The sequence below is a fragment of the Bufo bufo genome, chromosome 1 (genome assembly GCF_905171765.1).
Source record: "Bufo bufo chromosome 1, aBufBuf1.1, whole genome shotgun sequence".
NCBI classification, from domain to species: Eukaryota; Metazoa; Chordata; class Amphibia; order Anura; family Bufonidae; genus Bufo; species Bufo bufo.
Window position 1 is genome coordinate 626,017,451 of NC_053389.1, and position 25,564 is coordinate 626,043,014.

At 43.1% G+C, this 25,564-nt stretch overlaps 1 protein-coding gene across 1 annotated transcript; it reads right to left on the minus strand.

Moving 5' to 3' along the window:
* Positions 1–161: 161 nt before the first annotated feature.
* CHRNA5 (cholinergic receptor nicotinic alpha 5 subunit) lies at positions 162–25,309 on the minus strand. The gene is made up of 5 exons (XM_040415766.1): positions 25,160–25,309; positions 21,606–21,650; positions 14,067–14,176; positions 5,442–6,273; positions 162–368 (listed from the first exon to the last, which is right to left on the minus strand). Exons 2-5 carry the CDS (start codon positions 21,630–21,632, stop codon positions 195–197), a joined length of 1,143 nt encoding a protein of 380 aa, XP_040271700.1. The 5' UTR covers positions 21,633–21,650; positions 25,160–25,309; the 3' UTR covers positions 162–194.
* Positions 25,310–25,564: the final 255 nt, after the last annotated feature.

Below are 25,564 nucleotides of genomic sequence, written 5' to 3' on the forward strand. Positions count from 1 at the left end.
TGTAATAAAAAATATATTGAATAAAGTTGCAACAAAATGCTCATATTTTTGTTTTTTTATTTTTTTTATTTAAATATTCAAGCTATTGAAATAAAAATATCTTCTTTCAAAGCATTCATTTTCAAAATATACAATGCATCAGCAAATATATGATATATGCATTCAATATCTTAGGACTGTTACAATGAAATGGGCTATGTAGTCCTGTCTCCATGCATATTCCCAATATGTACAGGCACAATAATATTTGCCCACTTGTGTATAACAGGGATAAATAGAAATATAGACCCAATAACTGAAACCAGAAGAAAGGTCCATAAAAACATACGGTCCAGAACCCGAGCAACATACTTCCAGTCTTCCACAACCTGCAAAATATATAAAATCACTTGTTTGGTAAGCAGCTCTAGTATATTAATATGTAATAATGCAGAATTAAAGAGCATTTCATGAAGAAAGTGAAGTGTTAGGCCTTATGCACATGATAGTATTACAGATCCAAACTGATACAGTACAGATCTGTAATACGTTATGCATAGTTGTGATGTGCCCATACGGTTCTGTAAGCCTTGGTTCATTCTGCTCTTTAGCTCCCTGCTGATTCGATTCACTTCAATGAGGCAAATAGAAGCCAATGGATTAATCTTTGGACTTCTTTTCACCCAATTTCATTTTGGTTCTGTCATTAACCCTTTGCAACCTTTGCCATACATGTAGGGCAGAAGTCACGTTTTTAAACATGCTGCCTGCTCGTGCGTGCAGAGGGCGCCCTCGCTGCTGGGTTTCTACTGTTCCATACTGCTGATCGCATACATTTCAATCTTCAGATGACCATGGTATCTGAGCGGTCCGGGAGCAGGAGTGGCTAAGAACAGGGAACCTGTTACGCTGTACTAATAGACCAAAACCTCAAGCAGGCTTCAGCAGCTATTAGTAATTTATACCAATATTGGCCACCAGGTGGCTGCACTATCGTTATAGTGAAAATAAAGTGTTCAATGATGGCTTTATAGCCATTAATGAACACAATGGGCAATCTAATGGGCGTACGAGAACTCCTGTACTATTAAAATATAACAATATTAATCCCATATTGCAAATGGCGTAACAGAAAAAAAATAAAAATGGCCAATTTGCTATTTTATCACTTCAACTCCCCCCAATTTTTTCATAAAAAGTGATCATAACATCACACACAATGGTATTACTGAAAAGTACAGATCCCCCTGCAAAAAATGAGCTGTCACACAGGGGCTCAGAATATGGTGATGAAAAAATTATTTTTTTTAAGGTTTTTCATTGTTTTCCAGTATCAAAAATCAAGAAAAACTATACAACTGGTATTGTTGTAATCATACTGACCTGAAGAATGAAGGTAACAGGTCAATTTAACCGCGTAGTGAACGCTGTTAAAAAAAGAAAAAAAAAACAGTGGCAGATTTTTTTTCCCAATGTACGCAACCTTAAACTGGCGCCATTAGAAAATGCAACTTGTCCCACAACAAATAAGCCCTCATAAGGCTATGTGAATGGAAAAATAAAAATGTTATGACTCTGGAAAGGGGGAAAGTGGAAAATGAAAACGCAAAAACAGAAAATCGCTTGGTCCTCGAAGGGTTAAATAGAGTTATATGATGAATCTTTTAGACTCTGTTTGCCTTGTTAAAGTGAATGAATCCATCACTGTATATACTGAATGCATATATCTGAATACTATTTCTGGGTATCCAAACATATACCCCCCTAGTGATGGGCTAAAATGCAGTGTGAACACAGAATGAAATTGGAGGCCTACAAAAGTACACTAAGGGTGCAGTCACATGGCAGTGTAGTTTATGCAGATTTTCATGGGGTTTATGCTGCATCTCCAAGCAGGGGTGTACTTAGCCTTTCTGCTGCCTGAGGCGAAAACTGAAATGTTGCCCCCCCCCCCCATGCCAATTTCTTAACCTTAACTGAATTTCTAAATCTGCAACGCAGGTCAATTTACATGCAGAAAATGTCTGCACTACGCAGATGAGATTTCTTCAGTCACAGAGAATTTATTCAACAAAATCTGACATATTTGAAAGTACCTTTATTGACCTATAGCAGCCTACAAAACATGGCATGTAGCACTGCATGCTGTATTGCAAAGGTCTTACCCCCTAAAGAAAGATTACATATGACTAAAAGGGCAAGGCAAAAAAAAAGTAGGTAAAAAATTATTACCAAGGCAGCTTAAATAGCAACGGTGGGGTTTATGGAGAGACCCAGCTCTAGTAGGCCCTAATTATCTTCCATGTAGCCAAGGTAAACCTCTGGTCACACACAACTTAAAAGGAAGTTGTCTGACTTCCAATCAAATTTTAATGAGTGCCGGGAGAGTGCTTAAATGAAAAGAAAATAATACACTCACTTATGGAACAGTGCAGTGTTCCAGTGGTGAGACTCCTATCTCTGCTCGTTCCAGTTATTTTGGGGTTGTACAACCCCTTTAAACTGAAATTTCAACATAAAATTAACAATTATTTTTAAAATCAAGTTTAAACACAGCTTGCAGTGGCGTCTGAGCACCCCCAGTCACAATTACTGTTAGGCTCCATTAACACGTCCTTGGTGTGTTGCAGACCCACAAATTGAGGATCTGCAACACACCCGCCCGGCATCCCTATAGAAATGCCTATTCTTGTCCGCAGCTGCGGACAAGAATAGGACATGTTCTATCTTTTGCGGAGCTGCGGACCCGAAGATCGGGGCCGCACTCCGCAAATGCGGATGCGGGCAGCACACTGTGTGCTGTCCGCATCCATTTCGTCCCCATAAAGAATGAATGAGTCCGCACCCGTTCTGCAAAATTGCGGAACAGACCCATTTGCGGACGTGTGAATGGACCCTTACTGTGTAAACTTAAACAAGTTGAAGATTAAATGATCTCCAAAAGGCATAAAGATGACACATTCCCTTAGTATTTTAAGTAGAAACAGTTATTTACATCTTCATCATTTTCAAAATAGCAAAAAAGGAAAATGGCCCAAAGTAAAATTTTGGGCACCCTGCATGGTCAGAACCTAATAGAACTCTCTTCGGCAAGTATCACAGCTTGTAATTGCTTTTTGTAGCCAGCAAAGAGTCTTTCAGTTCTTGTTTGAGGGATTTTCATCCATTCTCCCTAGCAAAAGTCTTCCAGTTCTGTGAGATTCTTAGAATACAACGGGATTGTGTCATCTTTAACTTTATCCCTTTTGGAGATCATTTAATCTTCAACTTGCTTAATTGTTAACAGTAACAGTAATTTTGACCAGGGGGTGGCCAAACGTTTGCATGCCACTGTATATACTCTCCTCCCTGCACAAGTCACAGATTATGTATAGAAAACTCTCCAATGGAAGTGAATAAGGTCTGCTCCTGTCCATTTGGGTCTTTGGTCCACATGGCTGCTGTAAAACATATCTCTAAACGAACATGATCAGGCAAGATGGCAGCCCCATGATCATGTTCACGAAACAGAATAAAAAAATCTACATTCAGAAAATAACAGATTAGAAAAAGGATTTGTGTCACTATCTGGTTTTGATTATCAAAAAGGAAGGTGACACATTCCTTTTATGTTAAAAAATAAGGGAAGGGCGATCTAGTATAAGTGACAAAAGCATAAAGGAAGTTGTCCAGTCATTTACAAGTGATGGCCTATTCTCAGGATACAGTTGGATAAATCCTTTTAGGCTGGGTTCACCTCTGCACTGTAAACTCTAGAAGAACAGACTGCCAGAGTTCACCGTATCCAGTATAGCCTTATACCACCGTACACCGCCAGATCCCCATTCACTGTAATGGGATCATCAGTAATTCAGCACCATTCCGGCATATGAGCAGACTTTCGGCCAGACAAAAAAAATTGTGTGTATGATTTTTTGGTCCGGCTGAAAGCAGGCATGTACACTGGATACAGTGACCCTATTACAGTGCTGGAGTTCACAAAGCAGATGTGAACTCGGCCCTATTTGCTCAAAAGTGCCATTTTTGATTCCTAGCAATGACTAACCTCAGTTGACTGATGAAAGGAATCACTCTGTAAAACCTGACAAGCAGAGTGGCTATGTACAATATTTGCAGGGTGAGTGTATTATAAAGTGCAAGTGCAAATAGTGAGGGACCAACCTTTTCTCATAGCAGATTTTTTTCAGTCTACAATTCTTCCTAATGTTATATATTTACTGCCTACCTCACAAGGTATGTTGTATCAGTAGGTGATCCTGGGGAAAGAACACCTGGTAAAAGGGAACATGTGAATACACTGAACAGTGTGTATTGATTTTATGTGTGTACTGTATGCATTTACTGTATGTGTTACTGAGTAATCACATTGTTGTGGAATTGAGAGGAGGGCGTCCAGGGTGAGATAAGGCAAAGTCTGCAGAGGGTGCTGCTTGTTGTGACGCATGCGCCTGTGGATGTTGAATCGGTGCTTGTGCAATTTGGTTTACAGCATCAGGCAAAGTGTACTTTCCCTGATGCTGAGATCCAAACTGTGCATACACCAGTGGTGCTGAATCGGTTTATGCATAGTTCAAATCTCAGCAGAGAAAATACACTTTTCCCGATGCTGAGATCAGATCTGTCCATGCGCTGGTGAATTCCAGGCAGGCAAATAAAGAGGATGCCTGGCCCTGTCACTCAAGGGTAGGGGAAGTGGCTAATCAGGAAAGATGGTGGTGAAGAGGTGCCTTGAACACCAAATTAGCATATTGAGTAAAATGTGGCCACCACTAAGGGATCATTTAGCTCAGCTTGATAAACCGTAGCAGGGAATAACCCTGGTTCAATAGGGTTGACTTGACATTCTGTGTCTGCAAGCTCCTGAAATGTAAGTTGGTTAGTCCTCCTAAATTATGATGCACTTGAGAATACTATAAGATAGTCTTATGTGGAGTGAACAGGCTTCTGTAGTCCCATAGCAGTGAATGGAGAGAATACTGAGCATGTGTGGTGTGCTCTCATTTACTTTGTATACTCAGTATACCAAAAATGTTGAGATGGAACAACCCCTTTATTTAGTTGAGTTCTCTCCTGTTGAAAACTATTACAGCCAGCCCACACAAGGACCATTCTACACACTATGCATAAAGTACACCACCTCTTGCTCTTATTAAATGCTTGGTGTGTTCAGTATGGGAGTCCTGGTGAAATGCACATATGCTCCTCCTTGTAGTAGGTACCCCATAGCAAAGTTGCCTGAACATATTATTTTATAGTAGTTGTCTCAACACAACAACCCATATCCATATGTTCCCTGCTTTGGAACTCAAAGCTGTTCTTTGACAGCCGCACTCTCTCTGACAGACCCAGCATACACTTGAATGGCAGATCTTATCTTATAATCTTAAACGGACTTATAAACAGTAAAAAAATAAAGTTTGATGTATGGTAAGCTATACAAATTTATAGAAAGCCATACATACCTCACGGACTTCGTGTTCCTTTACCACATGCCTCGTTATATATCGAATAGAATCCAAAGCTGCTTCTAATGTGTTTCTAGATTTCTCAGGTTCATTCACTATACCAGTGTCTTCATTTCTTGTAAAGTACCTGTCTACATGGCTCCTCATACATAACAGTTTAGGAAGTTTATGCAGAAAGATCTTTCGAACCCATGGTGCCATTGCATTATGTGTTGAAGAAGACCGATTGTGAATATTTATGGCAAAAACTGTTATAACAATTGATAAAGTCACAAATATCATGGTAAACACTAGGTATTCTCCAATAAGAGGGATGACTTTGGAAGATGATGGAATGATTTCTTCAATCACCAGGAGGAAAACAGTCAGAGATACTAGCACAGAGGTGCAAAGGGAAATCTTCTCCCCCCCATTGGAAGGAAGATAAAAAACAAGAATTGTTAAAAAGGATAGTCCGATACAAGGAATAATGAGGAAAAGAGTATAAAATAGGGGCAAACGTCTGATGATGAAAGAATAGGTGATGAAGGGGTACCAACAGCAGCCATCTGTCCGGTTCCCCCTGTTTCCTGTAGCAGTTACTATTTCCCATTCTCCGTTATCAAAGAAGTCTCTCTTGTCTACATCATAGTCTTCAAGGATGATATCAACGTGTGATCCATCATAAGTCCAAGAACCAAATTTCATGGAACAGTTTTGCAGATCAAAGGGGAAAAATGTTACATCAATTGTACAAGAACTTTTATAATTTGCAGGTGGGGTCCAGTTTATCGTGCCATCATATCTCACTACAGCTTTTGTCACAGAGCCTTCAAAACGACCATCAGCACTAAAAGATAGGACAATGATTAAAATGTTATTTTTATGCACTGTTGTTTTTCAGCTTCCTATTTGCTTTTTTTGTTTTATTTATTTTTTCATTTCTATTTCTCCTATATAAAGTATTAAAGGGGTTGTCTTGGTGACAGTTTTCCCATATCTGCATTCTGTGGTAATGGAGTGTCCTCTAATGGGATCTCCTTCAATAGGCTGGAGCAGTAAGTAGCTACAAAGAATGTCTTTCTCTCACATCTGTGCATTACCTCAGGGGTCAGTATTGGGCCTTATTCTCTTCAATATATTTATTAATGATCTTGTAGAAGGCTTGCATAGTAAAGTATCAATTTTCGCAGATGACACTAAACTGTGTAAAGTAATTTACACTGAAGAGGGCAGTATACTACTACAGAGGGATCTGGATAGACTGGAGGCTTGGGCAGATAAGTGGCTGATGAGGTGTAACACTGACAAATGTAAAATTATGCACATGGGAAGGAATAATGCAAGTCACCCGTACATACTAAATGGTAAAACACTCAGTAACACTGACATGGAAAAGGATCTAGTAATTTTAATAAACAGCAAACTAAGCTGCAAAAACCAGTGTCAGGCAGCTGCTGCCAAGGCCAATAAGATAATCGGTTGCATCAGAAGGGGCATAGATGCCCGTGATAAGAACATAGTCCTACCACTTTACAAATCGCTAGTCAGACCACACATGGAGTACTGTGTACAGTTCTGGGCTCCTGTAAACAAGGCAGACATAGCAGAGCTGGAGAAGGTCCAGAGGAGGGCAAATAAAGTAATAACTGGAATAGGGCAACTACAGTACCCTGAAAGATTATCAAAATTAGGGTTATTCACTTTAGAAAAAAGACAACTGAGGGGAGATCTAATTAATATGTATAAATATATCAGGGGTCAGTACAGAGATCTATCCCATCATCTATTTATCCCCAGGACTGTGACTGTGACGAGGGGACATCCTCTGCGTCTGGAGGAAAGAAGGTTTGTACACAAACATAGAAAAGGATTCTTTACGATAAGAGCAGTGAGACTATGGAACTCTCTGCCTGAGGAGGTGGTGATGGTGAGTACAATAAAGGAATTCAAGAGGGGCCTGGATGTATTTCTGGAGCGTAACAATATTACAGGCTATAGCTACTAGAGAGGGGTCGTTGATCCAGGGAGTTATTCTGATTGCCTGATTGGAGTCGGGAAGGAATTTTTTATTCCCCTAAAGTGGGGAAAATTGGCTTCTACCTCACAGGGTTTTTTTTTGCCTTCCTCTGGATCAACTTGCAGGATGACAGGCCGAACTGGATGGACAAATGTCTTTTTTCGGCCTTATGTACTATGTTACTATGTATGTTACATGGAAAAGTCCATTCATTTCAACAAGAACTATGTAATGTGGTACGGTGTCACTACAGGGAAACGGAACACTACTGCTGATCACTGGAGCTACCAGCAACCTAGAACAACACACTCAACTGTCCACAATCTCACCTCGCACTGTCCCAAGCCCCTTCTGGTCCCAGCATAACTAGGAATTGGCTTGGTCCTGCGACTGCTGTGGCCAATCACAGGCCTCAATGCTCACATCTATTTAAGGGGCCAAGCCACCTCCTGGTCCTATGGGGACAAAAAGCAATGGGAATTGGGGCAGTGGAGCAAGCATGGTGGGACCGTGGACAAGTGAGGTTTATTTTTATGGGGCACATGTTAGGACCATAAGGGTTGTTGGCTCCTAAGCCAGAAAACCCCTTTAAAGTTAAATATATAGTTACATAGTTAATACGGTTGAAAAAAGACATAAGTCCATTAAGTTCAACCAAAGGATAGGTGGGGACTTAACCACCTCAGCCCCCATAGCTTAAACACCCTTAATGACCAGGCCACTTTTTACACTTCTGCACTACACTACTTTCACCGTTTATTGCTCGGTCATGCAACTTACCACCCAAATGAATTTTACCTCCTTTTCTTCTCACTAATAGAGCTTTCATTTGGTGGTATTTCATTGCTGCTGACATTTTTACTTTTTTTGTTATTAATCGAAATTTAACGATTTTTTTTGCAAAAAAATGAAATTTTTCACTTTCAGTTGTAAAATTTTGCAAAAAAAATGACATCCATATATAAATTTTTCTCTAAATTTATTGTTCTACATGTCTTTGATAAAAAAAAAAAAATGTTCGGGTAAAAAAAAAAATGGTTTGGGTAAAAGTTATAGCGTTTACAAACTATGGTACAAAAATGTGAATTTCCGCTTTTTAAAGCAGCTCTGACTTTCTGAGCACCTGTCATGTTTCCTGAGGTTCTACAATGGCCAGACAGTACAAACACCCCACAAATGACCCCATTTTGGAAAGTAGACACCCTAAGGTATTCGCTGATGGGCATAGTGAGTTCATAGAACTTTTTATTTTTTGTCACAAGTTAGCGGAAAATGATGATTTTTTTTATTTTATTTTTTTCTTACAAAGTCTCATATTCCACTAACTTGTGACAAAAAATAGAAACTTCCATGAACTCACTATGCCCATCACGAAATACCTTGGGGTGTCTTCTTTCCAAAATGGGGTCACTTGTGGGGTAGTTATACTGCCCTGGCATTTTAGGGGCCCAAATGCGTGCAAAGTAGTTTGAAATCAAAATCTGTAAAAAATGGCCTGTGAAATCCGAAAGGTGCTCTTTGGAATGTGGGCCCCTTTGCCCACCTAGGCTGCAAAAAAGTGTCACACATCTGGTATTGCCGTACTCAGGAGAAGTTGGGCAATGTGTTTTTTTTTTTTGTTTTGTTTTTTACCTTTTATAGGACAAACCTCTCCTTCCCCATGGGACAATGTGCAAAGCGCAAATCGCCCAAAGATGTGGCGAAGTACATTATGCACTTTATCCCAGGTGAAAGGAGAGGTTTGCAGCAGCTGTGAGAGAAAGGGCCCTAATAGACCTGTGTGCCTGTCCTGTGAGATGCATTCCCTATGCTAAGTGTACCTGTGTGTGGTACTTCCGGAAACACTCTCCAAAGCATAGGGCAGGGTGGTCAGGGCAGTCAGGACAGAAATAGCGGGTGTCACGCCTTATTCCACTCCTGCTACAGACACGACATCTTTTTCGGGGTGACGGTTGGGTTGAGGTACCAGGAACGACACTGGGGAAATGTAGCTCGTGTAGACGGCTAACTACACTGGTGGATGGGGCCACGGAACCTTCTGGATACAGGAGGTTCTCGATGATCTCTTCCTGAAATTTGAGGAAGGATCGTGTTCTCCCAGCCTTACTGTAGAGAACAAAACTATTATATGCAGCCAATTGAATTAAATATACAGACACCTTCTTATACCAGCGTCTGGTGCGTCGGGAAACTAAATACGGAGACAACATCTGGTCATTGGAGTCCACCCCTCCCATGAGCAAATTATAGTCGTGGACACAGAGGGGCTTTTCAATGACACGGGTTGCTCGCTCAATTTGTATTGTCGTGTCTGCGTGAATGGAGGAGAGCATGTAAACGTCACGCTTGTCTCTCCATTTCACCGCGAGCAGTTCTTCGTTACACAAGGCAGCCCTCTCCCCCCTTGCAAGACGGGTGGTAACGAGCCGTTGGGGGAAGCCCACGCGACTAGTTCGCGCGGTGCCACAGCAGCCAATCTGTTCTAGGAACAAATCCCTGAAGAGGGGCACACTTGTGTAGAAATTGTCCACATAAAGATGGTACCCCTTGCCATATAAGGGTGACACCAAGTCCCAGACTGTCTTACCACTGCTCCCCAGGTAGTCAGGGCAACCGACCGGCTCCAGGGTCTGATCTTTTCCCTCATAGATCCGAAATTTGTGGGTATAGCCTGTGGCGCTTTCACAGAGCTTATACAATTTGACCCTATACCGCGCTTGCTTGGGATGTATTGTTTGAAGCCAAGGCGCACAGTAAAATGTATTAGGGACTCGTCTACGCAGATGTTTTGCTCTGGGGTATACAAATCTGCAAATTGGTCTATGAGGGGCCGAATTTTGTGGAGCCGGTCAAAAGCTGGGAGGCCTCTGGGACGAGAGGTGCTGTTGTCGCTAAAGTGCAGGAAACGCAGGATGGCCTGAAATCGTGCCCTGGACATAGCAGCAGAGAACATGGGCATGTGATGAATCGGGTTCGTGGACCAATATGACCGCAATTCATGCTTTTTGGTTAGACCCATGTTGAGGAGAAGGCCCAGAAAAAATTTAATTTCGGAAACTTGGACTGGTTTCCACCGGAAAGGTGGGCATAAAAGCTTCCCGGGTTGGCGGATATAAATTGAGTGGCATACCGATTTGTTTCTGCCACGACTAAGTCCAAGAGCTCCGCAGTCAAGAACAGCTCAAAAAATCCCAGGGCCGAACCGATCTGAGCTGTCTCAACCCGAACTCCAGACTGGGCGGTGAAAGGGGGAACTAATGGTGCGGCTGAAGTTGGTGACTGCCAATCAGGATTTGCCAGCACCTCAGGGACTCTAGGGGCTCTACGGGCCTGTCTGTGCGGTGGCTGCAACGGGGTAACTACTGCACGTGCCACCGTACCAGCTTCAACTGCCCTTCTGGTGCTCGCCACTTCACCATGTTGTACGGCAGTGCTGGTACTAGGTCCAGGGAGGGCTGCGCTGCTGGTGTATGCCTCACCACGTGATCCGACAGCGCCAGCCCCACTCTGCTGCTCTTGAAGCGGATCCTGCGCAACCTGTGGTCTAGCGACACGGGGCCGGGTACGCCTGGTGCTATCAGGGACCTCAACCTCCTCGTCCAAACTTTGGGTCAGACTGCCACTGCTTTCTACAGGTTCATATTCTGACCCGCTAGATTCGTCAGATGAGGGTTCCCATTCCTCATCCGACTGGGTCAGAATACTGTAGGCCTCTTCAGAAGAATACCCCCTGTTTGACATTTGGACTACTAAATTTAGGGGTATTCCCTGAGACTACCCAAGAAAAAAAGCAAGCCTATCTTACAAAGGGGAGGCTAGCGAAGTACCGGAGGCCGCTGTGATTGATAAAAAATATCAAAACAGATTTTTTTTTATCGCCGCAGCGCTTTGAAAGTGATTGTGCAGTGATCAAAAAAATATATATTTTTTGTCACTGCGGCGGGGCGGGTGTGGGTGAACGCACGTGTGGACGACCGATCAGGCCTGATCGGGGAAACACTGCGTTTTGGGTGGAGGGCGAGCTAAGGTGACACTAATACAATTATAGATCTGACTGTGATCAGTTTTGATCACTTACAGATACTATAAAAGTACAAATGCTGATTAGCGATACGCTAATCAGCGAATCAGTGACTGCGGTGCGGTGGGCTGGGCGCTAACTGACGCTAAACTACCTAACCAAGGGGCCTAAACTATCCTAAAACCTATCAGTCAATACCAGTGGAAAAAAAAAGTGACAGTTTACACTGATCACTTTTTTCCTTTCACTAGGTGATTGACAGGGGCGATCAAGGGGTGATCAAGGGGTTATTTGGGGTGATGGGGGGTGATCTGGGGCTAAGTGTAGTGTTTGGTGGTTACTCACTGTGATGTCTGCTCCTCTGCTGGAACCAACCGACGAAAAGGACCAGCAGAGGAGCAGACAAGCCATTTAACACATCATATTTACAAATATAATGTGTTATCTGGCTTGTGATTAGATTTTCTGAAAATCGCCAGCCTGCCAGCTACGATCATTTTTGCCGGCCCGCGATGCGCATGCGCGGGCCGGCTTTGAGCAGAATCTTGTGTCTCGCGAGATGACGCATATATGCGTGACTGTGCGCAGGGCTGCCGCCCTCCGCAACGCGATCCTGCGTTAGGCGGTCCGGAGGCGGTTAAAGGGATTCTGTCACCCCACTAAACAGTTTTTTTTTTTTTTTTTGGTTACTTATAATCCCTATACTGCGATTTATGCATACATACTGTAATTAATCATTTTGGTTCAGCAGATTCTGTTAAAAACGTACTTTTAAAATATGCAAATGACCTTGCTACCAGCAAGTAGGGCGGCTACTTGCTGGTAGCAGCCGCATCCTCCTATCCTAAAGACGCCCCCTCCGCATGTTGATTGACAGGGCCAGCGAACGGGATCTTTCTCTGCTGGCCCTGTTTGCATTCAAAATCTGGCGCCTGCGCCGTACCTGTCTTCAGTCGGCGCAGGCGCACTGAGAGGAGGATGCTCGCTCGGCTGCTCCTTCCTCAATGCGCCTGCGTCGGGTGTAGATGTGACATCATCGGCGCAGGCGCATTGAGGATGGAGCGGCCGAGCGAGCGTCCACCTCTCAGTGCGCCTGCGCCGACTGAAGACAGGTAAGGCGCAGGCGCCAGATTTTTAATGCAAACAGGGCCAGCAGAGAAAGATCCCGTTCGCTGGCCCTGTCAATCAACATGCGGAGGGGGCGTCTTTAGGATAGGAGGATGCGGCTGCTACCAGCAAGTAGCCGCCCTACTTGCTGGTTGCAAGGTCATTTGCATATTTTAAAAGTACGTTTTTACCAGAATCTGCTGAACCACAATGATTAATCACAGTATGTATGCATAAATTGCAGTATAGGGATTATAAGTAACAAAAAAAACTGTTTAGTGGGGTGACAGAAGCCCTTTAAATCCCAGAAGGAAGTGGGACTCATTTTTCTACACATTTTCATAAGCATTAATTTCATTTACTTTTAAGAATTCATCTAAACCCTTTATTAAAACTGTCTACTGTTCCTGCTGTGACCACGTCCGGAGGTACAGTAAAGATGCCTTGATGCTTCTGGAGACTGAACTTTTTCTTCTCCATTCGGAGGCAGTGCCCCCTTGTCTTTTGAGGGCATTTTACATGGAACAGTTTTTCACCGTATTTTTTGTATGGCCCATTTATATGTTTGTATAGGTTAATCATGTCCCCCCTTAGACATCTCTTCTCAAGACTAAATAAATGTAATTCTTTTAATCTTTCTTCATAACTAAGACCCTCCATGCCCCTTATCAGTTTAGTCGCGCTCCTCTGTACTTTTTCCAGTTCCAGAGCATAATTTCTACGGACTGGTGGCCAGAACTGAACTGCATACTCCAGATGAGGCCGCACCAATGCCTTATAAAGTAGTAATATTACATCCCTGTCTCGCGAGTCCATGCCTCGTTTAATGCATGACAATATCCTTAGCCTTAGAAGCAGCTGACTGACATTGTATGCTGTTATTTAATCTACGATCTACAGTACAAGGACACCCAAATCCTTTTCTAGAAGTGACTCTCCCAATATTACTTACCCTAGGACAGTGATGGCTAACCCCTGGCACTCCAGCTTTGGTGAAACTATGACTCCCAGCATGCTCTATTCATTTCTATGGAGTTCTGAGAACAGCCAAGCAAGGGGGCATCTTGGAATTCGTAGTTTTACCACAGCTGGATTTCCGGAGTTTATCCATCACGGCCCTAGGAGATATGATGCACAGAGATTATTACTACCTAGATGCATAACTTTACATTTATCCACATTGAACCTAATTTGCCAAGTTGATGCCCAATCACTCAGAGTGTCCAAGTCAGCTTGTAATTTATGGGCATCTTCCATAGACTGCACAGTACTACATAGCTTAGTGTCATCTGCAAAAATAGAAACAGTGCTATTAATCCTGTCCTCGATAAATAATAGAGGACCCAGCACTGAACCTTGGGGTACACCATTTATAAGTCTTTCTTTGCTTTATTATTTACAGCAGCTTATAGCCTGCATGTGATATTATAATGTCATCAACGTAACTTAAGAACTGTCTGTCATTTTCTTTGTCTAATACATTTAATGTACTTACTTGTCATAAAGAACAATATCAGGAATCCAGATAGAATCGGATGGAACCCGTATTGAAGTTATCCCAGCAAACTCACTTGGAGCCCATCTTAGTTTGACATCTACCCATTCCTGACAGAAAAAATAAGTAATATTTCTATGAAGTTCTTATGAGTTCAGATATTTATAGTTTCATGTCTACTACTCCTGCTTCACATGTTTAAAGGGGTTGTCTCATCATAGACAATGGGGGCATATCGCTAGGATATGCCCCCATTGTCTTATAGGTGCGGGTCTCACCTCTGGGACCCGCACCTATATCAAGAACGGAGCCCTGCAAGGTGGTGGCTGGAGGACTCCAGTCCGGCCACCACCAAGCCGGCTCACCATAGAAGTGCGCTGCCCCACTCTCATTCCTTTCTATCGGGCCAACGGAAATAGCCGAGCCAGCGCTTGGCTATTTTCCCCAGACAAATAGAAAATAAATGGAGGGTGTCTGCGCATGCGCAGTGCGCCCTCCTTCACTTGCGGGGCTCCGTTCTCGATATATCCGCACCTATAAGACAATGGTGGCATATCCTAGCGATATGTCCCCCTTGACCATGATGAGACAACCCCTTTAAGACTGTTTCATTTTACATTATATAATGAATGGATGACATTAAATGACAAAGGAGAGATTAGGTTCTGCTTTTGCCACACATTCAATAGCTTTTCTTATAGACCACTATTGATCTTTATGCTAATTATTGAAAAACCTGTCAAAAGCTCTCCTCTAACATATACCATGTTTTCCAATGTCACACATTCCTCTACTTCTTTTAACCTAATATTACAATCTGAATAAAGTGAATTTATGGTTGGCATGTTGAACATCTGCACAATAACAACTAACTCATCTAAAAACTGCCATTTAGGAAATACAAGTATTAAAGAGGAACTTTCACTAGTTTAAAAACTAAAAACTAACTATATCAGTGGGCAGAGTGGCGCCCAGGGGTCCCCCTGCACTTACTAGTATGTCTGGGCGCCCCTCCATTCGCCCAGTATAGGCTCCGGTATCTGCAGCTCCCTCTGTTGTACTGGGTGGAGTTTTTGTATTAGGGTTGTCCCTTTCTGCAGCGCTGGCCAATCGTAGCGCACAGCTCATAGCCTGGGACTCAGTGGAAAGCTTTTATTATTTCCTTCACATATATGTGCCAGTTTTTTACAAAACTAGTATACATTCTTCACACTGCATTTATATTATACAGTATTTATTTATATAGTGTTTTAGACACTTTGGGGCATATATATTAAGACTGGCATTACAAACAGCAGTATAAAGTTTGTCAGCCCAAAATACGCCAAACTTATTAAGAGGCACACGCACATATATTTGGTGCATCAGGCAGTAGTCTATGAGCCAGTTAGGCAATTATTAGCCAGCTAACAGCTAGAGTAGATTTGAACTAGTTTCTGTTATAATTTATATAAAATGTGAAGGGACACAGGAGGCAAGTAGTGGAGAGTCACAAATTGTGCAGCAGCTAAAAAATTTGCCTGTGTCGCTATTGCAATCGTTTATGCTCAGAACTACGATAGTATTACCAGACAAATCACTCCAACTGGACCCAAATTCATTATTCCTAGCTAACACGTTCTGTGGGTAAAAAAAAATATTCTGTGACTTTCCTTCTTGATTATTGAAAACATTCTTGGCAAATGCTTTCGCTATGGTTTGTCTTGTGCAGGTCCAAGAATTTCACCTCTAGCGGCGCAATACAGATGCCGCCGGCAGTCCCTCTTAATCATTGCCCCAGTTCTGAAAAACAACAAAATAGAACCGGAGTCCTATTCCATTATTCCTAGCTGAAGTATTCAGGCAACCCAGCCTGCTTTAAACACTCAATTTTTTTCAAAGTAAACACTTCGGGCATCTGGGATCACCAGTCAAGAGCATCGGGGAGGCGCCGAGAGATAGGGTCTGTGAATCTATAGCTAACAGAAGGCATTAGCTATGAATCTTGGTGCACTGCACAGTTATGTACACGGCAGGGTTGCCAACTGTCCTGAAATTCCTGGACAGTCCATAAAAACAGACAACTTTTTTCCTGTGTCTGTGAAAACAAAATAGACGCGTCTGTTCTTTTTTTTGGAGGATGGGGGTACTTGACTAGATTATTTTGGTTTTAAATATCTTTTTACTGCTCACAGTCAATGATGGTAATGATGTGTCATCACTATATTGAGCTATAGATATGTATGAAAACAGCAGACACCCGGTGGCCATGGTGCCCACGCCAGTGGGCACCATTTTTAAATGCCCAGCTGCCTAGGTAATTATACTGTTTTTAGTTGGGAAAGGGATAACTTCCAAGTCTTCACACTGAGAGGCCTGAGTATACCTTATTTATAGGGATTCCTGATGAATTAATTCACAACAAATCAAATTTCTTGTCAAAGTTCGGCAAATCAAATTTTTCAAACCTTTGCTAACCTCTACCGGCAAGTGATCTCTTCAAGACAGGAACCTACACCAAATACCACGTACTTTGGTGCCACATTAGCCTCCATTATATTCAAAGAATGCAGGCTTGGGATGTGCTGACTAAGGCTTCTTGCACACGACCGTGTGCCGTCTGAGACATACGGTCCGTGAACGGGCCATATGTCCCGGAGTGGCATTGATCATGCGCACGGGACTACACAGCGTCATCATTGTCATCTATGATGCTGTGTATTCCCGTGCGCACGATCAATGCCGCTCCGGGACATATGGCCCGCTCACAGACCGTATGTCTCGGACGGCATACGGTCGTGTGCAAGAGGCCTAACCCCTTTTTTTCTTTGCAGTCTGCATTGGAGGCGTAGGTGTCTCCATTGGTCGTGCACTCCGGAATAAATCAGATAGGCAGGGTGATGGGCTGTGATAGGGCACGTGTACATAGTCAGGGACTAGGGTAGTGACAAGATGCAGACTGGAAGTCACTGTATATTACACATAGGTGTAATATACACCTTTAGAACACTGAAGACTGAAGACAGACTCTCCTTAGTAATACTCAGAATTTTTCTAAGAAGACTCTTTATACCCTGTTTTCTAGTACAAAGAAACATCTTTCCCTAATGATGTACATTACAAAAAATTTTTAGCACCTCCATCTCTACACAATATTAAAATAGACTGAAATGATAGTTACACTTATATTACATAGTTATATATATATTTTTCAGAAATACAATGGCATCCGGTTGCCCCAAACTGTACTGAAAAACATAGTCAACTATGCTTTTTATTACAACTCTATACAAAAGGAAGACATGTCATGCAGTATGGAAGTCAATGGCAAATTTATGCTACACTGCTCAAAAAAATAAAGGGAACACAAAAATAACACATCCTAGATCTGAGTTAATTAAATATTCTTCTGAAATACTTTGTTCTTTACATAGTTGAATGTGCTGACAACAAAATCACACAAAAATAAAAAAATGCAAATCAAATTTTTCAACTCATGGAGGTCTGGATTTGGAGTCACACTCAAAATTAAAGTGGAAAAACACACTACAGGCTGATCCAACTTTGATGTAATGTCCTTAAAACAAGTCAAAATGAGGCTCAGTAGTGTGTATGGCCTCCACGTGCCTGTATGACCTCCCTACAACGCCTGTGCATGCTCCTGATGAGGTGGCAGACGGTCTCCTGAGGGATCTCCTCCCAGACCTGGACTAAAGCATCTGCCAACTCCTGGACAGTCTGTGGTGCAACGTGACGTTGGTGGATAGAGCGAGACATGATGTCCCGGATGTGCTCAATTGGATTCAGGTCTGGGGAATGGGCAGACCAGTCCATAGCATCAATGCCTTCGTCTTGCAGGAACTGCTGACACACTCCAGCCACATGAGGTCTAGCATTGTCTTGCATTAGGAGGAACCCAGGGCCAACCGCACCAGCATATGGTCTCACAAGGGGTCTGAGGATCTCATCTCGGTACCTAAAGGCAGTCAGGCTACCTCTGGCGAGCACATGGAGGGCTGTGCGGTCCTCCAAAGAAATGCCACCCCACACCATTACTGACACAATGCCAAACCGGTCATGCTGGAGGATGTTGCAGGCAGCAGAACGTTCTCCACAGCGTCTCCAGACTCTGTCACGTCTGTCACATGTGCTCAGTGTGAACCTGCTTTCATCTGTGAAGAGCACAGGGCGCCAGTGGCGAATTTGCCAATCTTGGTGTTCTCTGGCAAATGCCAAACGTCCTGCACGGTGTTGGGCTGTAAGCACAACCCCCACCTGTGGACGTCGGGCCCTCATATCACCCTCATGGAGTCTGTTTCTGACCATTTGAGCAGACACATGCACATTTGTGGCCTGCTGGAGGTCATTTTGCAGGGCTCTGGCAGTGCTCCTCCTGTTCCTCCTTGCACAAAGGCGGAGGTAGCGGTCCTGCTGCTGGGTTGTTGCCCTCCTACGGCCTCCTCCACATCTCCTGATGTACTGGCCTGTCTCCTGGTAGCGCCTCCATGCTCTGGACACTACGCTGACAGACACAGCAAACCTTCTTGCCACAGCTCGCATTGATGTGCCATCCTGGATAAGCTGCACTACCTGAGCCACTTGTGTGGGTTGTAGACTCCGTCTCATAATACCACTAGAGTGAAAGCACCGCCAGCATTCAAAAGTGACCAAAACATCAGCCAGGAAGCATAGGAACTGAGATGCCACGCATTTAGCAGACCATTTCAAATCATAACATAAATCATTTATTATAATGAGGAAAAAATAGAGAAAATAAATTCTGTGGAATAACATTCTAAAACATTAATCCGACATCACAAAAAGAATTACTAACCACAAGGAACCTGTTAAAAAAAAAAAAAAAACAACACTCAATTTTCAATGCTGAAGCACTTGACCCTCCTATTTCTGGTCCCTGCAGACTGCAAGAGATGATGTCCCATCCATTGTCATATTGACAGCTGCAGCGATTCACTAGCCACAGTGGTGAAGTAACTCTTAGCGACACATGACCACGACACATGACTAATGAGCCTCAGAGGTCATTCGCCACTCTACTCTCCAAATCTCATCTGACCACCTGTGCACTTGACCCAATCCCATCCCACCTCATCCCTAACCTCACCACAGTGTTTATACCAACCCTAACTCATCTCTTCAACCTATCACTAAACTCTGGTGTCTTCCCCTCTGCTTTTAAACATGCTACCATTACACCCATCCTCAAAAAGCCTTCACTTGACCCATCTTCCTTGTCCAGTTATCACCCCATATCACTTCTTCCGTATGCCTCAAAGCTACTTGAACAACATGTCCATTCAGAACTGTCCTCCCACCTCTCCTCCTGCTCCCTCTTTGACCGCCTAGAATCTGGCTTCCGACCCCACCACTCGACCGAGACTTACCAAAGTCACCAATGACCTACTGACAGCCAAAACCAAGAAACAATACTCTGTCCTCCTTCTCCTTGACCTGTCCTCTGCCTTTGACACTGTTGACCACTCCCTTCTGTTGCAAACTCTCTCATCTCTTGGCATCACCGACCTGGCCCTCTTCTGGATCACATCATACCTCACAGACCGGACGTTTAGCGTCTCCCACTCTCGCACCACCTCCTCGTCTCATTCCCTCTCTGTTGGTGTCCCGCAAGGCTCTGTCCTAGGACCCCTGCTCTTCTCTATCTACACTTTTGGCCTGGGACAGCTCATAGAGTCCCATGGCTTTCAGTATCACTCCTACGCTGACGACACACAAATCTACCTCTCTGGTCCAGACATAACCACCTTACTATCAAGAATCCCACAATGTCTATCTTCTATATCATCCTTCTTCGCCTCTCGCTTTCTAAAACTTAACATGGATAAGATAGAATTTATAATCTTTTCCCCATCTTGTTCAACCCCCTCAACAGACCTATCTATCATGATCAATGGCTGCACACTCTCCCCGGTCAACAAAGTCCGCTGCCTTGGAGTGACCTTGGATTCTGCACTTTCCTTCCGACCGCAAATCCAAGCTCTTTCCACCACCTGCCGCCTCCAACTCAAAAACATCTCCCGCATCTGTGCTTTCCTTAACTTTGAATCTGCGAAAATTCTTGTACATGCCCTCATTATCTCCCGCCTAGACTACTGCAACATTCTCCTCTGTGGCCTTCCATCTAGCACTCTCGCACCCCTCCAATCTATCCTCAACTCTGCTGCCCGACTAATCCACCTCTCATCCTATTACTCCTCTGCCTCTCCCCTCTGCCAATACCTTCACTGGCTCCCCATTGCCCAGCGAATTCACTTCAAAGTACTAACAAATACATACAAGGCCGTCCATAACCTGTCCCCTCCCTACATCTCTGAGCTACTTTCCCGATACATCCCCACACGCACTCTCCGATCCTCACAAGACCTCCTTCTCTCCTCTCCTCTTATCGCCTCTTCCCACAATCTACTCCAAGATTTCTCCCGTGCATTCCCCATACTCTGGAACTCGCTACCCCAACATATGAGACTCTCACCTACATTGGAATCCTTCAAAAGAAACCTGAAAACCCACCTCTTCAGACAAGCCTACAACCAGTGACCCTGCTGCCTCTATACCGCCATGACCAACTTAACTCGCACCTACTGTGTCCTTCTCCCATACCATGTAGATTGTAAGCCCTCACGGGCAGGACCCTCTCTCTTTCTGTACCAGTTTGTAACTTGTCTTGTTTATGATTAGTGCAATTGTCTGTATTATGTATGTGCACCGCTTATTATATGTACAGTGCTATGGAATGAATGGCGCTTTAATAATAAATAATAATAATAATTTGTACGGTCAGTGAATGAGTGCAGACCATCATCACTTCCAGTCTGTTGAGGACCAGAAGCAGCAAGGATGAGAACCCTGGTGCTGAAATAGAGGTGCCTTACAAAAGTTGGTGGTTTTTTTTGTTTTTGTTTGTTTTTAAACACATTCCTGGTGGTCAGTAATTTTTAAAAGGGCGTTGCTCAACTCCATTAATCTTTGTGAAATGGAAACTTGCCGCCATATTCAATTTGGTTGTATATAGTCTATTTACTTTGTCTAGTGTTGGTTTCATTTAAATGGTAAAAGTAATTGTAAATGAATTTTAAGAACAGAGATATTTTTATATGTTTTGACATATACCATAAGCTGTTAAAGGCATGACACACAAATCAAACGCAGTTGGAGATACAGGGGTTCTCTGGGACTCCAGTGCTGATGACCGATCCTTAGAGTAGGTTACCAATATCAGATTATCTGTTTAGGAGTAGTTGCGAATCTGGGAAGAGGCACTGAAACTACAAAGCTCTGTTCACTGCGTAGTTGTTGCTGTTGGTTATAGAGAGCAGAGAGCTACTGCAAACATCAGGTCCTCTTCTGAAGGACTCAGCAAGACTATGCATTACATATTCATTTGAAGGGGCACCATGTAGTGACACATTTATCCTGCAGTTGTGTCTGATGGACCTGTGAGAATAAGCCAATTCCTGGCCCTTTATTATCAGAATAAAATGTCAACAATAACATAATTCCAGTGCAAAGACTAATACATACTTGTTTAAGCCAAACGTTTGTGGTCATCAGTTGATTTTTCTCATCCTGTAAGAGAAAAAAAACTTTTAGTCATTATCTGGAATTAACAACTTTGAATTTTAGTGTGAATACTGTCATAGGAAATGTATTTGAACTGTCAAAATTACTTTTAAGATATTTTAGGTACAGTATACATATAGCTTGTAGCCTCTTTGTAGACTCTAACAAATATAGATTTAAAGAAGTACTCCCATTTAATTTTTTTATGCTACATATATTACTGACTCACCGCCAGTATGCTAGCAGTGTAATTTGTTACACCCTAAGGCTGGGTTCACACTTGCGAGATTTCCGCACGGGTGCAATGCGTGATGTGAACGCATTGCACCCGCACTGAATCCAGACCCATTCACTTCTATGGGGCTGTGCACATGAGCGGTGATTTTCACTCATCACTTGTGCGTTGCGTGAAAATCGCAGCATGCTCTATATTGTGTGTTTTTTCACGAAACGCAGGCCCCATAGAAGTGAAAGCGGCTGGTGAAAATCGCAAGCATTCGCAAGCAAGTGCGGATGCGGTACGATTTTCACGCATGGTTGCTAGGAGATGATCGGGATGGGGACCCGATCATTATTATTTTCCCTTATAACACAGTTATAAGGGAAAATAATAGTCTTAATACAGAATGCTTAGCAAAATAGGGCTGGAGGGGTTAAAAAAAAAATTATAATAAATTTAACTCACCTTAATCCACTTGTTCACGCAGCCCGGCTTCTCTTCTTTCTTCTTCTTTGCTGTGCAGGAGGAAAAGGACCTGTGGTGACGTCACTGCACTCATCACATGGTCCGTCACATGATCCATCACCATGGTGATGGATCATGTGATGGACCATGTGATGAGCGCAGTTATGTCATCAAAAGGTCCTTTACCCAGGTCCTGAAGAAAGAAGAAAGAAGAGAAGCCGGGCTGTGCGAACAAGTGGATTAAGGTGAGTTAAAAAAAATTGAACCCCTCCAGCCCTATGTTACTAAGCATTCTGTATTAAGAATGCTATTATTTTCTCTTATAACCATGTTATAAAGGGAAAATAATTACATCTACACAACCTTCAACCCAAACCTGAACTTCAATGAAGAAGTTCGTGTCTGGGTACCACATTCAGTTTTTTATCACGCGTGTGCAAAACGCATTGCACCCGACAATAAAAACTAAACAACGGAACGCAATCGCAGTCAAAACTGACTGAAATTGCGTACCTACTTGCGCGGGTTTGCCGCAATGCACCGGGGATGCATCCTGAGCCAAAACGTGACGCCTGTGTGAACCCAGCCTAACTCAGTTGCCTCCATACATTTGGAATTTTTTCTTTATGGTCCTGGTTATGCGATATCAAATATGATCAGTAGAGATGAGCGAATTTCCACTTATGAAATTCTTTCACACTTCGTTTGGTGGTAAAAAGTGAAATCCATTATGGATTCCGTTACCATGGACCATAACGCAATTCTATGACGAAATGCATATCGGAATGCCTTTAGAGGTAGTACTCCCCTGCATAACGGAAATGGGACGGATCCGTTTTGCAGCCCATAGAATTGCGTTATGGTCCGTGGTAACAGAATCCATAACGCAATTTACCTTTTACCACCAAACGAAGTGTGAACGAATTTCAAAATATGAAAGTCGCTCATCTCTAATGACCAGCTGTCCAGAGCCTGATCTAGTGTGTAACTCATTCTCTACCTGTGACTCCCTGTGAATTACAGGATGACATCATCACTAAATACCTTCTGGCAAGTACCAGGCCCCTCCCTCTATGTTCCTCTGTATATTCCTATATTCTGTTAAAGATACAGTATAATGTCTCCCCTATATAGAGGACCATATGTGCAGATATATAGTAGTTAAAGGGATTCTGTCACCAGTTTTTTACCCCCCCATTTAAAAATATGGTTATGTTTATGGAGCTCTAGCGATTCCTAATGTGGTCTTATAACCGAAATCTGTAGGCTCATTTTGTCTAAAAAACTTTATAACTAACCTGTCATTCATCTCACAAAGGTGCCCAAGGGGATGCTCATGTCTTCCAGATGCAGCCCGCACCCGCCACCGTTCGTGCCCAGCTCCTCCTTTGCTGTCATCAGCGCCGCCTCAGAATCCTTTGCTACGCCTCCGGCTCTCCCTCACTCCCCCCTCCTTCTTCTCTAACATCCCGCGCGTGCGCACAGGCCTGTGCCTGATGCGCCCGTGCGGACTTCTCCGTTCGGCTTCATGGAGCGAAGTGCGCATGCGCCGGCGCTCAACCTCCCGATGAGCTGAACACTGGCGCCAGCCTGTCAGAGCCCGCGAAGAGCTGTCAGGAGCAAAATGATGTTAGTACCTTTGAAATACTGAAGTGGGAATAGAGCAAAAGAATTGAATTCTCCGGTGGGTTTCTGAAATGAGCTGTGGGCGGACGTGCTGCTCCTGACAGCTCACAGGCCTGTGCGCACGTGCGGGATGTTAGAGAAGAAGGAGGGGGGAGTGAGGGAGAGCCGGAGGCGTAGAAAAGGATTCTGAGGCGGCGCTGATGACAGCAAAGGAGGAGCTGGGCACGAACGGCGGCAGGTGTGGGCGGCATCTGGAGCATCATGAGCATCCCCACCTTTGTGAGATGAATGACAGGTTAGTTATAACATTTTTTAGACAAAATGAGCCTACAGATTTCAGTTATAAGACCACATTAGGAATCGCTAGAGCTCCATGAACATAACCATATTTTTAAATGGGGGGGGGGTAAAAAACTGGTGACAGAATCCTTTTAAGTGTATACAGTGATAAGATGCCGATATACTGTATAAACCTCCTGACTCACACTGCCTGTCTATGCCATCTGTGTGTGCTGACTCTCCAGTGTATTTCTATGAGATGTCTTTCTGCTTCTTGCATGTAAGAGCTGACAGGGACAGAGAGATGAAAGGGCAGAAAGAACTGACAGGTTAAAACACAGGAATACATAGAGACCCTGCAGTGTGAGGATTGGGGGACAGCAGTTTGGCTGCACTTACACAGTGCAGTGTGGTAAGACTATGCCCCCTCTGTTTCTGCAAAGCCCGGCATGATGGAAAATGTAGGATTTATTAGGAAAACCATATCCAAGGAGAAGAAGGAATCAAAATGGCAGACAACCCACAAATTGCAAATCAAATAAAACAAGCATACACAAGGCACACATGAGATTCTGGCTTATTCTATAATAATGGTCTATCCTACACTATATAGGCAAAGAAAAAAAACCATGAAGTGCTTTTTTAAATTTGCTCAGTATGCGAACGATATAAATATTACTGTAATATGGACATTAATATGGCTTTGAAGTGTAAAATAATTGCATGATAAAACATTTCAATATTTCAACTGACATACATGTATGAGCTACAAAATCTATAGCATGTCAGTGTTCCTATTTAGAAAAACTGATACCTTATCTGTCAAAATCCAGAAAATCATATATTACAGGTAAATATGTGTTGAAGCATGCAGATATCTAATATGAAATCCTGAAAACAGTAGTAATAAAAGTCCTATACATACCACATCCACAAGCTGTGTAATAGCAAGGCCAAACTTCACTTTCACAGTGTCATTTAAGTGTTCAACTGGACGAACCCACTTCTGGTAATCTTGTTGTTGAAATAAGTATTTGAATAATCTGTCTTCACTTTTTGCTATAAACGATGGTTCGGATATTCCTATATGGAAAAAAAAAATCATACTGTGGATGTCATATTTATTCTGGCAAGCACATTTGAATTGGTTATTTGTTGGTTGGCATAATATATTTGTAGGCAACGATGGACATACCATGTGTATAACCTGTGCAGCTGCACAAGGGCCCTGGAGATAAGGGGGCCCACTGTAACCCTAAAAACTGCCAGAAGCTACAGTCCGTGGGTTATCTTCAAGATACTATGTCTGTATTGGTGGTACTAAGGCAGT